At 36.1% G+C, this 14,348-nt stretch overlaps 1 protein-coding gene across 12 annotated transcripts in view; it reads left to right on the top strand.

Annotated features, from left to right (window-relative positions):
* Positions 1-14,348, top strand: part of CABCOCO1 (ciliary associated calcium binding coiled-coil 1) — a 206,608-nt gene that overhangs the window by 171,714 nt on the left and 20,546 nt on the right. For all 12 annotated transcript variants that reach the window (XR_014956256.1, XM_085583222.1, XM_085583215.1 and 9 more), the window contains one exon: positions 1,088-1,160. Coding sequence is in view for 11 of the 12 variants with exons in the window: in XM_085583222.1 (XP_085439348.1) it covers positions 1,088-1,160 (73 nt within the window). In the remaining variant the exon portion in view is untranslated. The remainder of the gene's footprint in view (positions 1-1,087; positions 1,161-14,348) is intronic.

Here is a 14,348-nt window from a genome sequence, read left to right as displayed (position 1 = left end):
GAACCTAATTAATTGCCTGTGTGCTTTGGGTTTGTAGGAAGGCAGCCTCTAGCTGATGGCAGCCAGACTTCTTAGGTGGGCCTTGCCAGTACCAAGCCAAAGGTATTGCTGACTCAACTGCTGGGTCTCCCAAAAAAAGAACCTGAGTCCTGTCCCTAGCCAGAAAGCAAAGAACCAGTTACAGATGTTCCTGCAAATATTGCTGTACCTTTCCTGGATACAGCAGGCAGAGCAGTGATAAATTATTGGAATCATTCTTCAGCTTGGACTTGCTATGAAATCACAGAGCAGTGTTTTAAATCATATGTCAAAATGACGTGAGAGAAGCCAGGAGTTCTGTATCATGATTGTAAGTGAAGAATTTACAGTCTTACATAGTCTCTTACAAGTAAGAGACTGTGACAAACAAAATTTTTGGTTAAATAAACATTGTATCATTGATCGTTAGAAAAGGAAACAAAGAAAATTATTTGAAACACTTGAAGTGGAAAGCCATACATATTTTAAGGAAGATAAATATTTGAGTCCATTGACAAAGTCTATTTAAAGTTACTTTTGTTGTAGTATGCAAAACTGCTGTGTGTTAATCTGGTTTTTAGTTTTTCTTTGAGGAAATAATACACTGCTTTTGCAAAGTGACCTTGAGAGAATAAATACTTCTATTCTTTATTGTTTTGGTGTTCCAAGATCAAACTTTCTCTGTGTACTGGCAGCCCATCCCAGAATCTGAAAGCTGATTTGGCTTTGTTTCCTCCTTGTCTGCTATTGCTGATAATAAAAGTGCAAGTATCCTGGTGATAAGTGTTTCAGGAATTACTTTTTTCAGAGTAGAACTTTGTCTTCTCAGAGTTCAATTTTATAAGGACTAAGTGGATGTATTTTTAAATATCACACTGTATTTTCTACAGCCATCTGATAATAAATCCTGCAAATTAAATATGCTGCTTGTTGTATCTGAAGTTAAACAACTGTTTGTTTCTTTTTAAAATTTGGAATGTTACCATGCTGGAGGTTAACTCATTGTTTAACAAAACTTGTAATAGTATTACCTTTCCAAAAACTTACACGACATTATGTTGGTTTTCAGCTTATTTAAACACTATAAAGCATATGAATACCTCTTCCACGGTCGTAGAGAAGAACCTGTGATAAGTAATGAGGTGAGTCATTTATATAGATGGAACTCATTATGCAGAGTTCCTTAACAAGTGCACCATGGCATATGTTTTATATTGCTCAAAGCAACTTCATGTCAACATCCCTGCATCGCTAATGTAAAACGGCTGATTAAAGAGCGCAAGTTAAGATGTTTTGATCCTCATATTCAAAATTAATTTGGGATCTCAAAAAAGTGTAAATGCATTGCTTGGTTAAGTCGTTAGTTGTGTTAAATCAGGAACAATTTTGTGTAGGTATTTGTAAGTTGATGCATGTAATTTGAATTAGCAATGTGAGTCTTGACTCTGCTTTAAAATCAGCAATCAAAATCAGAAAATGTTGTTTGCCATGCCTAGTCTGACCACAGCCCTAATAGACATGTGTGATGTACAGAGTTCTGTTTCTGCTGTAACCACGAAGAGTTAATTATAGTGATTATAAAGAAAGAAGCAAGCTAGAAAATGATCATTTTGAAAGAATTCAGTTAACAATAGTGAGTTGGCTTCACAATGAGCTTTGTCATGTGTTCTAACTTACACATGAAAAAATACATAAGGAAATGTGTTGATGCAAAATGTGGCCTTTAATCAAATGGACAGGTTTAATTTATCAAATAAACTTTCTTCTAGCCTGGTTGTGCTTTTTGAGGATATTTGTTATTACACATTAAAAAATATTTGCTTTTTAAATTTGTATTAGGAGTTAACTGATTACCCAGAGGGGCACAGTAGTGTATTATTTTTGATGGTATTTATATTTTAGCTTATCAGTACACAATGAAGTTAAAATTAGTACACTGTAAAAATTCCTTTACACTTTCAGCTGGTATTTTGACTCTGGTGATGGGGGTAATTGCTTTCCATGTTGCTTTTAAGTAGCCGTATTATAAAATTACTTTTCTTTACATGGATGCAAATATTTGGAAATTATTCTTATCACTTACAAGGTGGGTTAAAATTCCAGCTATGATGAAATAGATGACAAAACTGTCAATACAAAGGTAGAGCAGAATTTCAGCATTACTATGTTAGGCTGGGGGTTTTGTGTTAGGTAATCAGATCAATGGGTGGTTAGCACTTCTTAATTGGTAAAATCGATTTTAATGAGGCTTTAATTAAGTAATGCTTGTGTCAACTTGAATCATGAATTTTGGAAGGTTTTAGATTAGCCTAAAGGAAATGTGTTTGTGTTTCCTGAAGACTCCCTTCTGGGTGGGTGGGGTCATCATGCACTGCCCCAGCCGCAGGACAGGGGAGCCCTGGGCAGGCTCTGCCAGGGAGCACCACCTCTGCTGAGGGTACCAGCACCTCTGGGCAATGGTAGGAATGGATTCCAGGGAATGGCTTTGGTGGTGATCCATCCAAGCAGCAAGTGCCATCTGCAGCTACAACTGTCACAAAACCATACATGACAGTCTTTAGCTGTAACTCCTTCACAGCCTTTTCCTACCTATGGTGCCACTTCACTTTAATCCATCTGTTTTGTATTCTGAGCTACATGGCAGAGAGCTTTTAATTTGTCCAACTACACTCCAACACCCAAGAAAATCAATACTTATATTCTGTTAGAGTTCATTTTGATAGGGTGATGCATTGTTCTTCAATAAGTAAAAGTGTAAGGTATTGAAGCTACACATACAAATTTATGACATTATTTGCACTTGCTTTATGTGTTAAAATGTGAGGTGAGGTGAACTCAGCATAGACTTCAAGTTATTTTGCTGTAACTTTGTTTTATTTAGTAATTCTTATGCATAAAAGAGATCATTACTTCTATTTTGCAGTCCCTTAGATGAATAGTTTTTTGGGCTGCCATGGTTTGGTGTGTGTGGCTGTGGCAGGAGCACACCTGGGGTCCCTTGCTCTGCAGTGCATCTGCTCAAGGAACAGGAAATAACTGGGAAATCCATATGCTGAAAGTAGATAGTAAATTTGTGCTGAAAGTTTGGCTGCTATCCTGTTATGTAGACCAGTGTCTTACCAAAAAAAAAAAAAAAAAGCCACTGCAGACACACCACAGCCCAAAGCTGGATCTGATCCTGACTCTAAGCTGAGTGCAGCTAATGTCTAAAAAGTTTTCCTTTAGCTCCAGCAATAAAAGCCTGTTCTTTTGGAACAGGACTCTCTAAATTGTAATGGCCAGATTTGTCCAAATAACAAGAACCACAGTGTTCCAAGAGCTTAATTACAGCATTATCTCCTTTTGCAAATGAACACTTTGAGATGAGTCAGTGAAATGACTTGCTTCAACAGAATTGATTTGCTTCCACTGAAATGGCTTTAGCTCAGCGAGTGTGTGTGCCGAAAGAATTACCTGCAGAATAAAAGCCCAGCGCTCTCAGGAGAAGATCTGCTTCTTTAAAAGAGATGCAGCTACAACAAATAAAAGCTGTACTCAGTGTTGTAATGGATATCCTTTTAGGGAAACCACAGTGTGTGTTTTCCAGAGAAATCTTATAGCAATGGGTTGTAAAGTCATTGGAATTTTTTTTTTCTCTAGCACAGGCAATTATACAGTGTTCTCAATCAAGTTTCCTTTTTGATCTTTCACTGCAGTTATTTCCAAATGACCCTGTCATTTCCTGTGTAGAATAAAATCAGACAAGAAAAAGGAAATGACTCAAAACTCAGATTATGCATACAATATCTGTGGTCGTGCCACTTAACAAAATCCAAGTTATTTAAATGTAGCACATAATTAGTAGAGCTTCACAGTCTGATTAATATTCTGCATTTGATGCAGCTAGCATAATAAAGCCACCTCTGTAAAACACAGACAGTGTTCAACTCTTTAAAAAAAGGTAACAAACGCCAGGCTAATTTAATTTTTTTTTTTGCATTGGCTAAAGCCTTTAAACCTTAAAGTGCCCGAGGTGATTATATTGCCTAGGAAAAAAAAGGTTAAAACAGAAAGACATGAGTGCTTGGTTAGATGATAAAACACACATCACACTTCTAACCTACTTTGACAGTATTTAAAATTTAAAACTTGCCTTTCTAGCTATCAAATCCCTTACTTCTCCTTCTTTCCAGATCTACAAAGACCTATATATTATGTATGCATGAATACCTGTTAGAAAACATGACAGTACAAGGAATTGCTGAGAAGTGTTAAGACTGCCAAGTAAATTCATTGCTTTTTTTCCTGTTACTATTATGAGCAGTTCCCCCCATTTAGAATGATTACAAAAGAAGCTGTGCTTTAGCTGTTCTGTGGCTGTGATCCAAAATAAAATGCAAGCAGTGCTACCATACCAGAGTTCTTCAGGAATATTGCTGTTAAAAATACTGGGTTTTTCCTTCTGCCTGTTCTGGACATTTTGCTTTTTAGCTGTGATTTAGTACACCTATATTAGCTCGCAATTTCAAGGAAAGCAAAAGGAGTACAGACTAAATATTGATGTTCAGGGATTCAATGGAGCAATTCCTATTAACACATCAGATCTTAGAGCAAAGATTTAAATTGTTAATACATAAATTGCGTGGAAGTTTTTACTTTTTTCTATTTCTGCATTTAGTTAATTTATGCTTTGATAGTATGATGTATTACAACATATCTTGCAAATTTTTTTCTCTCATTTACAAGTTGTACCTTATACTGTAGTTCATGTTTTTTGCTGCTCTCTGTTGTGTATTTTTGGATGGTATGAGGCTAAGGTCTTTTGGGATTATGTCTGCTTTGAAACATTTCCTAATAAAAATTATGTGGTTGGTAAATCTAGTTTTATTCCTAGATGCTTTAGCCAGTCTGATGGAGTAATCTGCTATTTTATGGCCCAGATGACTAGCTAAGTTTGACTTCTTGAAATAGTAGTGTACAATGTAATTTTCTTTAGAAATGTCATAGTGGGTCAGGTTGCAATAAAAATATCAAAGATTAAATTTAATGGCAGTGCAAATTCAGTATTATAGCAGTCACTAGATATCATCCTCTGTACTTAGAGTTCCAAACTAATTTCTATTAATTCTTTCACTCTATGTACTCCTTACTTTCTGAAGCATTGAGCTTTTGGACTGTGTCTGGTCCTTATCCAGTTATGGGTTGGGTTGGGGTTTTTCTTAAGTTTGAACAAAATCCCTTATTTGTTTGAATTTAAGGAGGTGAATAAGCTTTATTAGCTTTTTGAAAGCTAATAAAGTTTTTTTTTCCTCTGATGGCAAAAGCCCTAAAGTCTGGGACTTGACTTTGATACGTAATCCTCATCAGGTGTTGCATATTTGTATTGGTTAATCAATCATTGTTTAAATAAATTTGCTCCACGACTTCTTGAGAACTATCTTTTAGAGATGTATGAAACCAGAACATTTCCATAAGCATATCAGGTCACAATACAGAAACTCATTCCCCAGCTAATGGAGTGCTTTTCAAAGCCTGGAGGTTTCAGATATTTTTAGTACCTAAAAACCAGTTGATTTTTTGTAGCTTTGTTTTCTAAATATCACCATGGCAAAGACATCAAGAAGAGCATAGGACTGGAAGGGATGTCTTCAGTTGTCAGCTCTCATGCTGCTTTCTCTTAGGGAAGCATTCATAATACTCTTCAGAAACCTGTCAAACTCCAGTTTAAAAAGTTAACTTTTTTTTTTTTTTCTTTACTCCTTCAGGAAGTGCCCTGATGCCTGGTTTCTATAATTGTTATAAAACTTCAATTTCTGGTTTGGGTGTATTCATGACAAGCTTATGTGCATTTGCCCTTGTGACAATTTGTGCCAGTATTGACCTTTAGCTCTTGTTCCATCCCCAGTGTTTATTTTTCTAGTGTATAAAGAGACAGCAATCTTATTGTCAGCCTTCATTCAGCTAGACTAGAAAAGCCAGCTTTCTCTAATCTTTGCTTTAAAGGTAGACTTTGATACTCTTGTGCTTGCGTCCATACCAGCTGCTTGTCATCCCATTGGCCTTCTTCTATAATTGTTCCACTTTAAATCAGTTTTGTTACAACATAAGTGACCAAACTGATGTAATATTGTTGCCGAGATAAAAGCAAGGCCTTGTAAAATATCAATAGTGCTTTCTTTTCCTCTGCTGGGAATAGCCTACATGGTAGGTCCCAGAAGCATTTTATACCTGTATCATGTGGCTATCTCATCGTTCATCTGCTGTTCTAGTTCTCCTTTGTTACTGTATTTTCTAGCTGAGGTACTTAGAGTGCACTATAGGCTTTAAAAAGAAGATGTCCCCACAATGTCACCTCCCAATTTGTCATTGAATACAAGACTGAATAGACTTCAAAGTCCCATCTGTGTGGTATTCCTGCCCACTCATAAATTGATCATGTCTCTCACATTGCTTTTGTCTAGAAAATTATTTATTTAATAAATATGAAATTAGTCTGGCATCATGTATCTTTGATAAATTGATGTTGTGTTACATTCCATTTCTCTTTCATTTCCATGCTCTTATTTAGTTTTTCCTTCAAAACATGTTCCTCAAGCCTTTACTGCTATGAAGATCAAAACTACAGCTTCAGGAGTAGGTTCATTATTTTCTGATTGTGGATGTTTAAAACTGGTACTTGGTCTTTTGATGTCTGAGGGGAAATTTTTGATGTCTGTTACAGAAGTGTGCCATACCCAAGTCCAGATTACTGAAGTAAGCAGCTGGAGAGCCAGTGGGTTTTTGACAAAATTTACAGATATCCAGCCCTTTGATCTTGAGACCTGATATGGCTGTAACAAGGGATCTTGAAGGACTTGTGATTAGTTTGAATGAAAAATGGAGTCTTGGAATTGTATGTAGTGCTGCTTTAAATATTTAAGCATCTGTTGTCAAGTAGAAACAACCTTTGTTTTCCAAAGATTGTGTTGGTATACCCATTTGTCAGTAGGGGAGCTACTCTGACCTTTAGCAGTTACATTTCCATGTAGGTCACATGCTGATGGACTTCTAATGAACTTTTAACATTCCTGAGTTTTGGTAGCTGAACTACTCTGCCCTAAAAGCTGGTGAGAGCTCCAGAGAGCTGGTGGAATTCATAAACCAGTGCTGAGTACTTTTACAATGCTTTAGAGAATGATTAACAAAACGTTTTTTAAATTATTTTCTTAGGAAACATCAAATACAAAACAAGCCTTCTTTTTAACTCAGTAACATGCGTGAAGTCACGAAATAAAAGAATGCAGGCAGGACAAGTGCCAAAGAGCTGACATGGGCTGTGCCTTCAGTGAGCTGAGCGCCATGGTTCTGACCCAGCCAGCGTTTCAACAAGCGCCTCTTCTTAACAAATTGGGAACTTAAATTTCAATGGACCTATTCACATTCACAGAAATAAACTGAGAAGTGACTGGGGTCACGCTACTCAGCACCCTGGAGGATGAAAAACTAACACTAGATTAAAAAAAATTGAGGCTCATGATCACTTTTTAGTTTAGTACAACTGACAAAGCATCACATTTTTTGACTGTGTGATGGTAGAGAAAGGGAAAAAAACTTGAATTCTTGGCAGGAAAACATTTCTGGAACTATGCAGGAATTAATATATACACAGATGTGCTCTATGCATTTTTTTTTTCTTAAATCAATAAAGTGGCTTGATTTTGACTTTCTGCATGTGTGTGTTTGTATGTATGTAAACATATATAGTTGTGATAAGAGCAGTAAAGGCTCGTTTATTTGCTGGAATGCAGGTCAGCTGCATTGTAGGCTTTGACTGGAAGGATAGTCAGTACATTAATGACAGCCTGTTTCTGCTATTCATCAGAATGTTCTGTGACCCAAATGATGAAGTGCTCTATCAGAAGACTACAGCACATTTAAAAATGGTTATCAATCACGATGTAAATTTTAATAGAAGACATTGAGATTGGCAGAAATGTATTGACTTGGAGAAATTTTTAAGTGGTTAAGCAAAGTAGCTGAAGACAGACTATTAGGATAAGAATTTTGTTTTACTTTTCTAGTATTCCAGAATAGCTCACTCTGTTGATGCCCTTTGCAAATTCTACTTGTTTAACTTGACCAGCATGAAAAAAAGTACTTGAAGCTGAGCAAAGATCAGTAATTTTGTTTCATAGGAGAATCTGAGAATTTTGCAGTTTGATTTAATTCCAGTTTAAAACAAAAAAAAATAAACACTTAACAGAATTGCTTTGCTTATATGTCTGTGTTTAAACTCCCTGACACAAAAGTAGTGCTTTTGAAGATCATGTCAGAGCCCCACCTCCATCATGTGCCATACAGCATCGTTGGCTCTGCTGGAACAAGACCCACATGATCTAGGGGTCCTCAGCTTGCTATAGGACATGTTCCTGGGGGGGGCCAGGAATCTAGAAAACAGGATTCTCTATCAGCCAGTGTGGCAAACCATTGGAAGAGCTTTGTACATAAGCTGGTAGGTTGTTGCTAGCACACTAGCAGAAAGTTATTTGCACAATAACTCCACTTTAGGAAATTCAAAGAACATGACTTGAAAGGAATCTGCCAAAAAAAAATACAGACACATTTTATTTTGAGCCCAGTGCATTATGTCTGCTGCAGTACAGTGCTATTTTCAGTGCTAAACTCTTCCATGTAATGTAGCAGGGATCAAGCAGTTATTCAAGAATGTGCCACATTTTGTTTATATTTTGCTGGTTCAAATTTAGCTGCCCCTTTTTAAAGTTGTTTGCCAGCAGGTACCATTTTGGTGCCTGTACAGTCTGACTTACTGGAGACTGGTTTTCCAGAGCAGTTGCCCTATTTCCAAGATTTCCTGCATAATTTTTGGTAATTGGCAGACAGAGATCTATGACCTTATACTACAATTAACAACTGTTTTGTACCCATTACCTTTATCTGCAGCTTTTCATCATCTTGAAAATCAATTTGTGTACATAAAAGTATCAGTGGAATGAGCAAGTGATGTGATATTTCATGGGAATGTATCCCCACGGGTGAATATTTAAGTATCAAATTCATACATCTTGTGACCTTATGTTATGAATAACATCTTGACCTTATTCATATAAATAAATAGCATGACATTTCTTTACCATGATGATTTATAATCAATATACATTTTAATAAATTTTCATCCATTTAGTTGATGTTATGAGGACAAATGTAATCCAAGTCTAAATAACAGACAAGTTTTACAATCCTTTAAAGTTCCTTTTTAAAATGCAATAGAAAGTTTTTGTCTTCTAATTCCACCTTGAATTTTACAACTTGTCATAAGATACAACATAAAGTATTTTTACTGAACATTGAATCTGATGTATTTGAATATTAATTCATAAAATATTATTTTGATTTCCTATAAATATGCTAAGCTCAGCAAAATGTAGTGTTACTCATTAGAAAGCTAAGTTTTATAGGATGTCTGGTTGATATTTGAGGTAACTTATATTGCTACTTAGGTTTACATTTAACAAACCTTAGCTAAGAAAATTGTTTAAATTTCAAAGCAAAGATAATAAATAAAATGAGGGCATAGAATATTAATGTGAACTGTGCCTTTATTTTGCATTCAAAGTTAAATAGTGGTGGTCTGTTAACAATCTAGGGCTATTTGGCAAGTCTCTAAACTTACTCAATAATCAAAACATAAAAGGACAATGGAAACTTTTCACAATAAAAGAAAAAGGAGTTGAGTACAGAAACCAAACAAATTATTCTCTGCTTTTTCTTGGTAAGGAGGTGAACTTTATAGGAAGGGCAGCAAGCTCTGTGTTAGGGTTGCCTTTTCCTGCCTTTGTTATAAATTACATCTGTCTGTGAAGAATCCTCTCCAGTTACTTTGTGGTTCATGGCTACGGGGGAGGTGTGCATGTCTATCTGGAATGGGGCAGAGAGAGACAGACTGTGGGGGAGCTTTTTCATTTTACTGGTTTGTTTTTCACTGAGGAAATGGCAATTCTAAGCACATTAATTTGCCTTGCTTACTAAATATACAGATGGATAAAATTCCTAAGGATCCAGCTGTGTAAATAGAATATTAACAAAACAACTGTTTTCTTCAGCATTTGTATTATTTGTTCTTTGAAGCTTGCTAGACTTGGAAGACTTCAGCACCATTTAGGTTCAGTGTAATCCTTCAAAATGTTTTTATTAGGGCTTAAATGAGGAAAACATTTGGCAAAGGGATAGAGTTTATCCAAAGCATAATGTTTGATTCTTTCATGAGAGTCTGAATACACTGCAACAGTACTGTAAGGCACCAGAAATATGGGAGTAAGCTGTCAAATGGCACTGGAAGGAGAGCCGTATACATACCCAGTATGTTGGGTGTAATGTGCTCTCCCTGCCCTCCTTCCCCTGCACACCTGGTGAGGTAGCCCAGATGTGGCAGTGCAGGATACTAGCCCCTTTCTCTCCAGCACAGTTTCCTTCACCATTTGATCCCAAGGTTGGATTCATTTGCAGGCTGCTAGCAACAGAGCAAGGTGAAAATTCCATCCTTCCGATCCCTTCTTTAGTGTGGGCTGATGGCCAGCTCCAGCTCACTGAGCCTCGCTCTCTCCACTTCTGATTTGGAAAATAGGCTCCCATCTGCCTCTTCCATCAGCCTTAGCTAACCTTGTACTGCCTGAGTCTCCCACAAATTATGTGTTTTGAGCACTCAGGAAACATCAAATAGGTAGAACATCTCCTCAAGGCAGTCTTGAAAACACAGCAGCTGGACCCTTTTGGTATTCTTCACAGTTAAGATTATTATCTAAAGTATTTTTTGGTTTGGCTTTCCACGTGCGCTGTTAAAATTTGGTAGCGAACTCATCCTGAATCTTCTCTTGGCCAACTTAAAGCAAAGAGAAGAAATACTCGACTGTTTTTTACTTGACTTAATGTTTGCTTTTTCCTACTTGTTAGAGTGGACGGACTGTTTGGCTGACCTTAAGATTCTTATATGGTGAGTGTTCAGGTTTTTTGTTTCTTTTATTCTAGGTTGATTTCATCTTCATATTTTGTCCTCTGACTGCAAAGCCTATGTCAGAGCCCATGTAGGTTCTGCAGGGTTACATTGGAGATTGTGCTGTGACCAGGATAAAACCTAAACAAATACAGATGTTTTTGGCTGAAATACCTCAACATTCTGCTTTCCATTTTTATGATTTTCTGGTTAGTTCTACAAGAATCCCACAATATTGTAAATACATATTGCAGAAAATATTGCTACTACTTTCACAGAACAGGTCAATCTTCATGAATTACATGCTGATACACATATGACTATTTTCTTACTATTAGAATTCCTGTGCTTGATGTGTTGTTTCTGTTCTATTCAAATAACACTAGGTAAGGGAAAATATCTCCTGTGCACTTGCACTGTCATTTATTTTGACTGTGCATATCAAATTTGGCTTGTGAACACAATCTAAGGAAATGGCATAGATTGTAAGTGATAAAGATGAATGTTTCATGCTTCATTTATAGGAAGGCCATCCAAATATGGTCTCAGAGTTGTGAGAACATCCTGTACTTGAGACATCTTGAATTTTGTATTGATTAAGGTTGTGGACAAGTTTTGGGCATTAACAGGCTGGAACTCAGGTAATTTTCTAGATTTACTGAACATTGTATGTTGTGAAAAGATTGCAATATGTTGCGACCAATGCATATAGTACTCTTATATAATAAAATGAAAGTTTGCTAGGGATGTTCCTTAGAGGTTATTCTGCTTTGAATATCTGCTTTACATTCTGTCAGCGTTTTTCTTAGCATTCATTTTGTATTCATGGTGCCCATTTATCATTTTTGTCTCTATCTGTTATACATTTAGGATCTTAATGATTTTCTTTTGTTCTGAGAAAGATTTTTTTGCCAGCTTTCTGAATTCCTCAGGAAGTAGGATGTAGTTGAAGACTTACATTTGGAGAAATGTTAAATTACCTGTAATGGTCAGATTTCCAATGAAGTATTGAAAAGTTTTACTCTCACAATAGACTATTTTCAATTTTTAGTGTTACTGCTGTCCTGGCAGGTCTAGATTAAAAGAAAGTGAGGGCTAGAACCTAGGTTTCTGACTTTAGGGTGGGGAGGAAGGTGGGGGGGGGATGATTGGTTTTTTGTGTGGCTTTTATTTTCTCTCTCTTTTTTTTTTTTTTTTTTTAATAATTCTACCATTGGTCCACTGTGGTGCCCTCCAGTGGAATTTCTAAAGATGTCATTATGTTTCTGTCGATTTTGAGAATGACCCCTTGAGTCTATTGATACTGCATGCTTAGAACTGTGTACTGAACCATTAATTTTTGTTTAATAATCATGATTTGTTTGAGAAATCAAGAAATTGTCAAGGTGGAAGTAAGGACTAAAATGTTATTTTTCTGCCATGACACAGATTTTATCTTTTGTCCTTCCTCCTTGCTTGCAAATAGAGTTCTCTGAATTACTGAACGTAAAATTAATATCCTTTTCTTTGCAACCCTAGCATGGCCAAACAAAATAGGAGTAGTTAAAGACAGGATTTCAGTCTTATCTCTGTGTTTCTGAACTACTGCTGGTTTGTTTTCAGTTCCTACTCTTGTTATTCATGCTGATTTTATTGCAGTATATTTAATTGTCTCTTTGGTCTGATCAATCCTTTGTTAAATGGGTAAATAATAAAATAAAGGGGGTACATAATCAAATTATGAGCAGTAATTGGTCAGTCCAAGCATTGCTGGAACTTTATAGTGGGTAGAAAGAACAGGGCTTTGGTATCAGAGTTAAAAAGGCCAAGCTTTTAAAACTGACAACATAAATACATTGCTACATTGGCACATCTTTGTGAATTTAAATTACAAATTATTGTGCATAATCAGATCAGAGCAACTGGAAAATCATACAGCATGGATAGACTTTATTAATTTTGGATACAAGTAAAAGACATTAGACAAGCTTAGAAATCTGACAGACTAGGAGAATCTTAATATTTGACAAGTCTAAGATAAAATGAGAATTTGTCTCCTGGATTGCTGGGGTTTCTTTCTTTCTTTCATAGTAGTGGAAATATTACAAAAACTAATAAGCAGCAAACCATATGCATTAGAATAAAATGCAGAAGTCTGTGGTAAGGAACCTTATTTAGGCAACAGGAAAATTTAAAGGTTATACATAAAATGGTCAACAGGGGATTGTGTGTTACGCAGGGGACTGAGTTGCTCTGGGAATTGGGAATTAAGGCCTAAAGTTTTTCAGAGCTTGACTGCCATTTTAATATATTTACAGCTTTGCAGACCATAATGTGAGTTGGTTTTGTTTGATTTTGTAGTGAACTGATACAATTAAGAAGACAAATCTGCTTTCTTCCTTAACATTTATCTGTTAGCATACTAGCAATTTTAGTAGCAAAATAAATTGCTTAATCAGATAGGTACCAATAATTCTAACCTATACAGATGCACAGAATTTGATTTTTTTAAACTTTCATTTTTTCCTTCCACCAAATCAATTGGAGAAGAATGGACAAAGAGTAAAGAAAAGGTAGCATGACGTAACAACCTAAACCCTGCTCTGTGGAATTCAGTTACATAAAAGGTCATTTTTATAGATTTGTGCTACTTACAGGATTCTGCCTGTCAAATCTGATAAGATCAGTATGGTGGGGAAAAATTAAAGCTGCTCATGAAGAGTACACTAAACTTGACCAATGCTACAATAAATAGTTGTGTTCAGCAGGGTATTGCAGCTTCATGTTTACCTGGCTTTCAGGTTAACTGTCAGCTATTTCCCAATTAAGATCCAATTTACTCAGGCTGCATAAAATCTTCAATGTGACACTTATGTGCTCTGGAACTCTGCCTTCAGGAACAGTAATTCTATCCATCATAAACATCTTGAATTTGAAAATTAAAGAATTTGGCATGGCGACTTTCAGACAAATTTTTCATGTGATAATGCATGAGAAGACTTATAATGTCTGTCCTTCTATTACTGTTGTCAGGTGTAAATTTTGAGTGAGCTGTTAAGATTTACTGTTCAATTCATGTTTCCTCAATCCACTGTGCCCCAAGTAATTTCAGGGGCACTGGTAGGACTGTATGGAAAATAAACACTACATTACCATGGTGTGTAATGTTGGCAAAATTTGGCGTCAAACTGAAAAATATTACATTAAAAATACTCTCTCTAAAATGCACACATCCCATATTTACAGCTGTAGAAAATACTGCTACAACTTTGTGATGTGTGGGTGTATGTGTGTATGCATAAGTAGAGCAGAAAGTGCTGTATTGGTTAATCTTGTAGGTCATTCCTAAATAAGACTTCATTTGAAAACATTTTACCTAATTGTG

Source organism: Lonchura striata, chromosome 6 (assembly GCF_050655825.1).
Source record: "Lonchura striata isolate lonStrDom1 chromosome 6, ASM5065582v1, whole genome shotgun sequence".
Classification (NCBI taxonomy): domain Eukaryota; kingdom Metazoa; phylum Chordata; class Aves; order Passeriformes; family Estrildidae; genus Lonchura; species Lonchura striata.
This window is presented reverse-complemented; position numbering and strand designations above follow the sequence as displayed.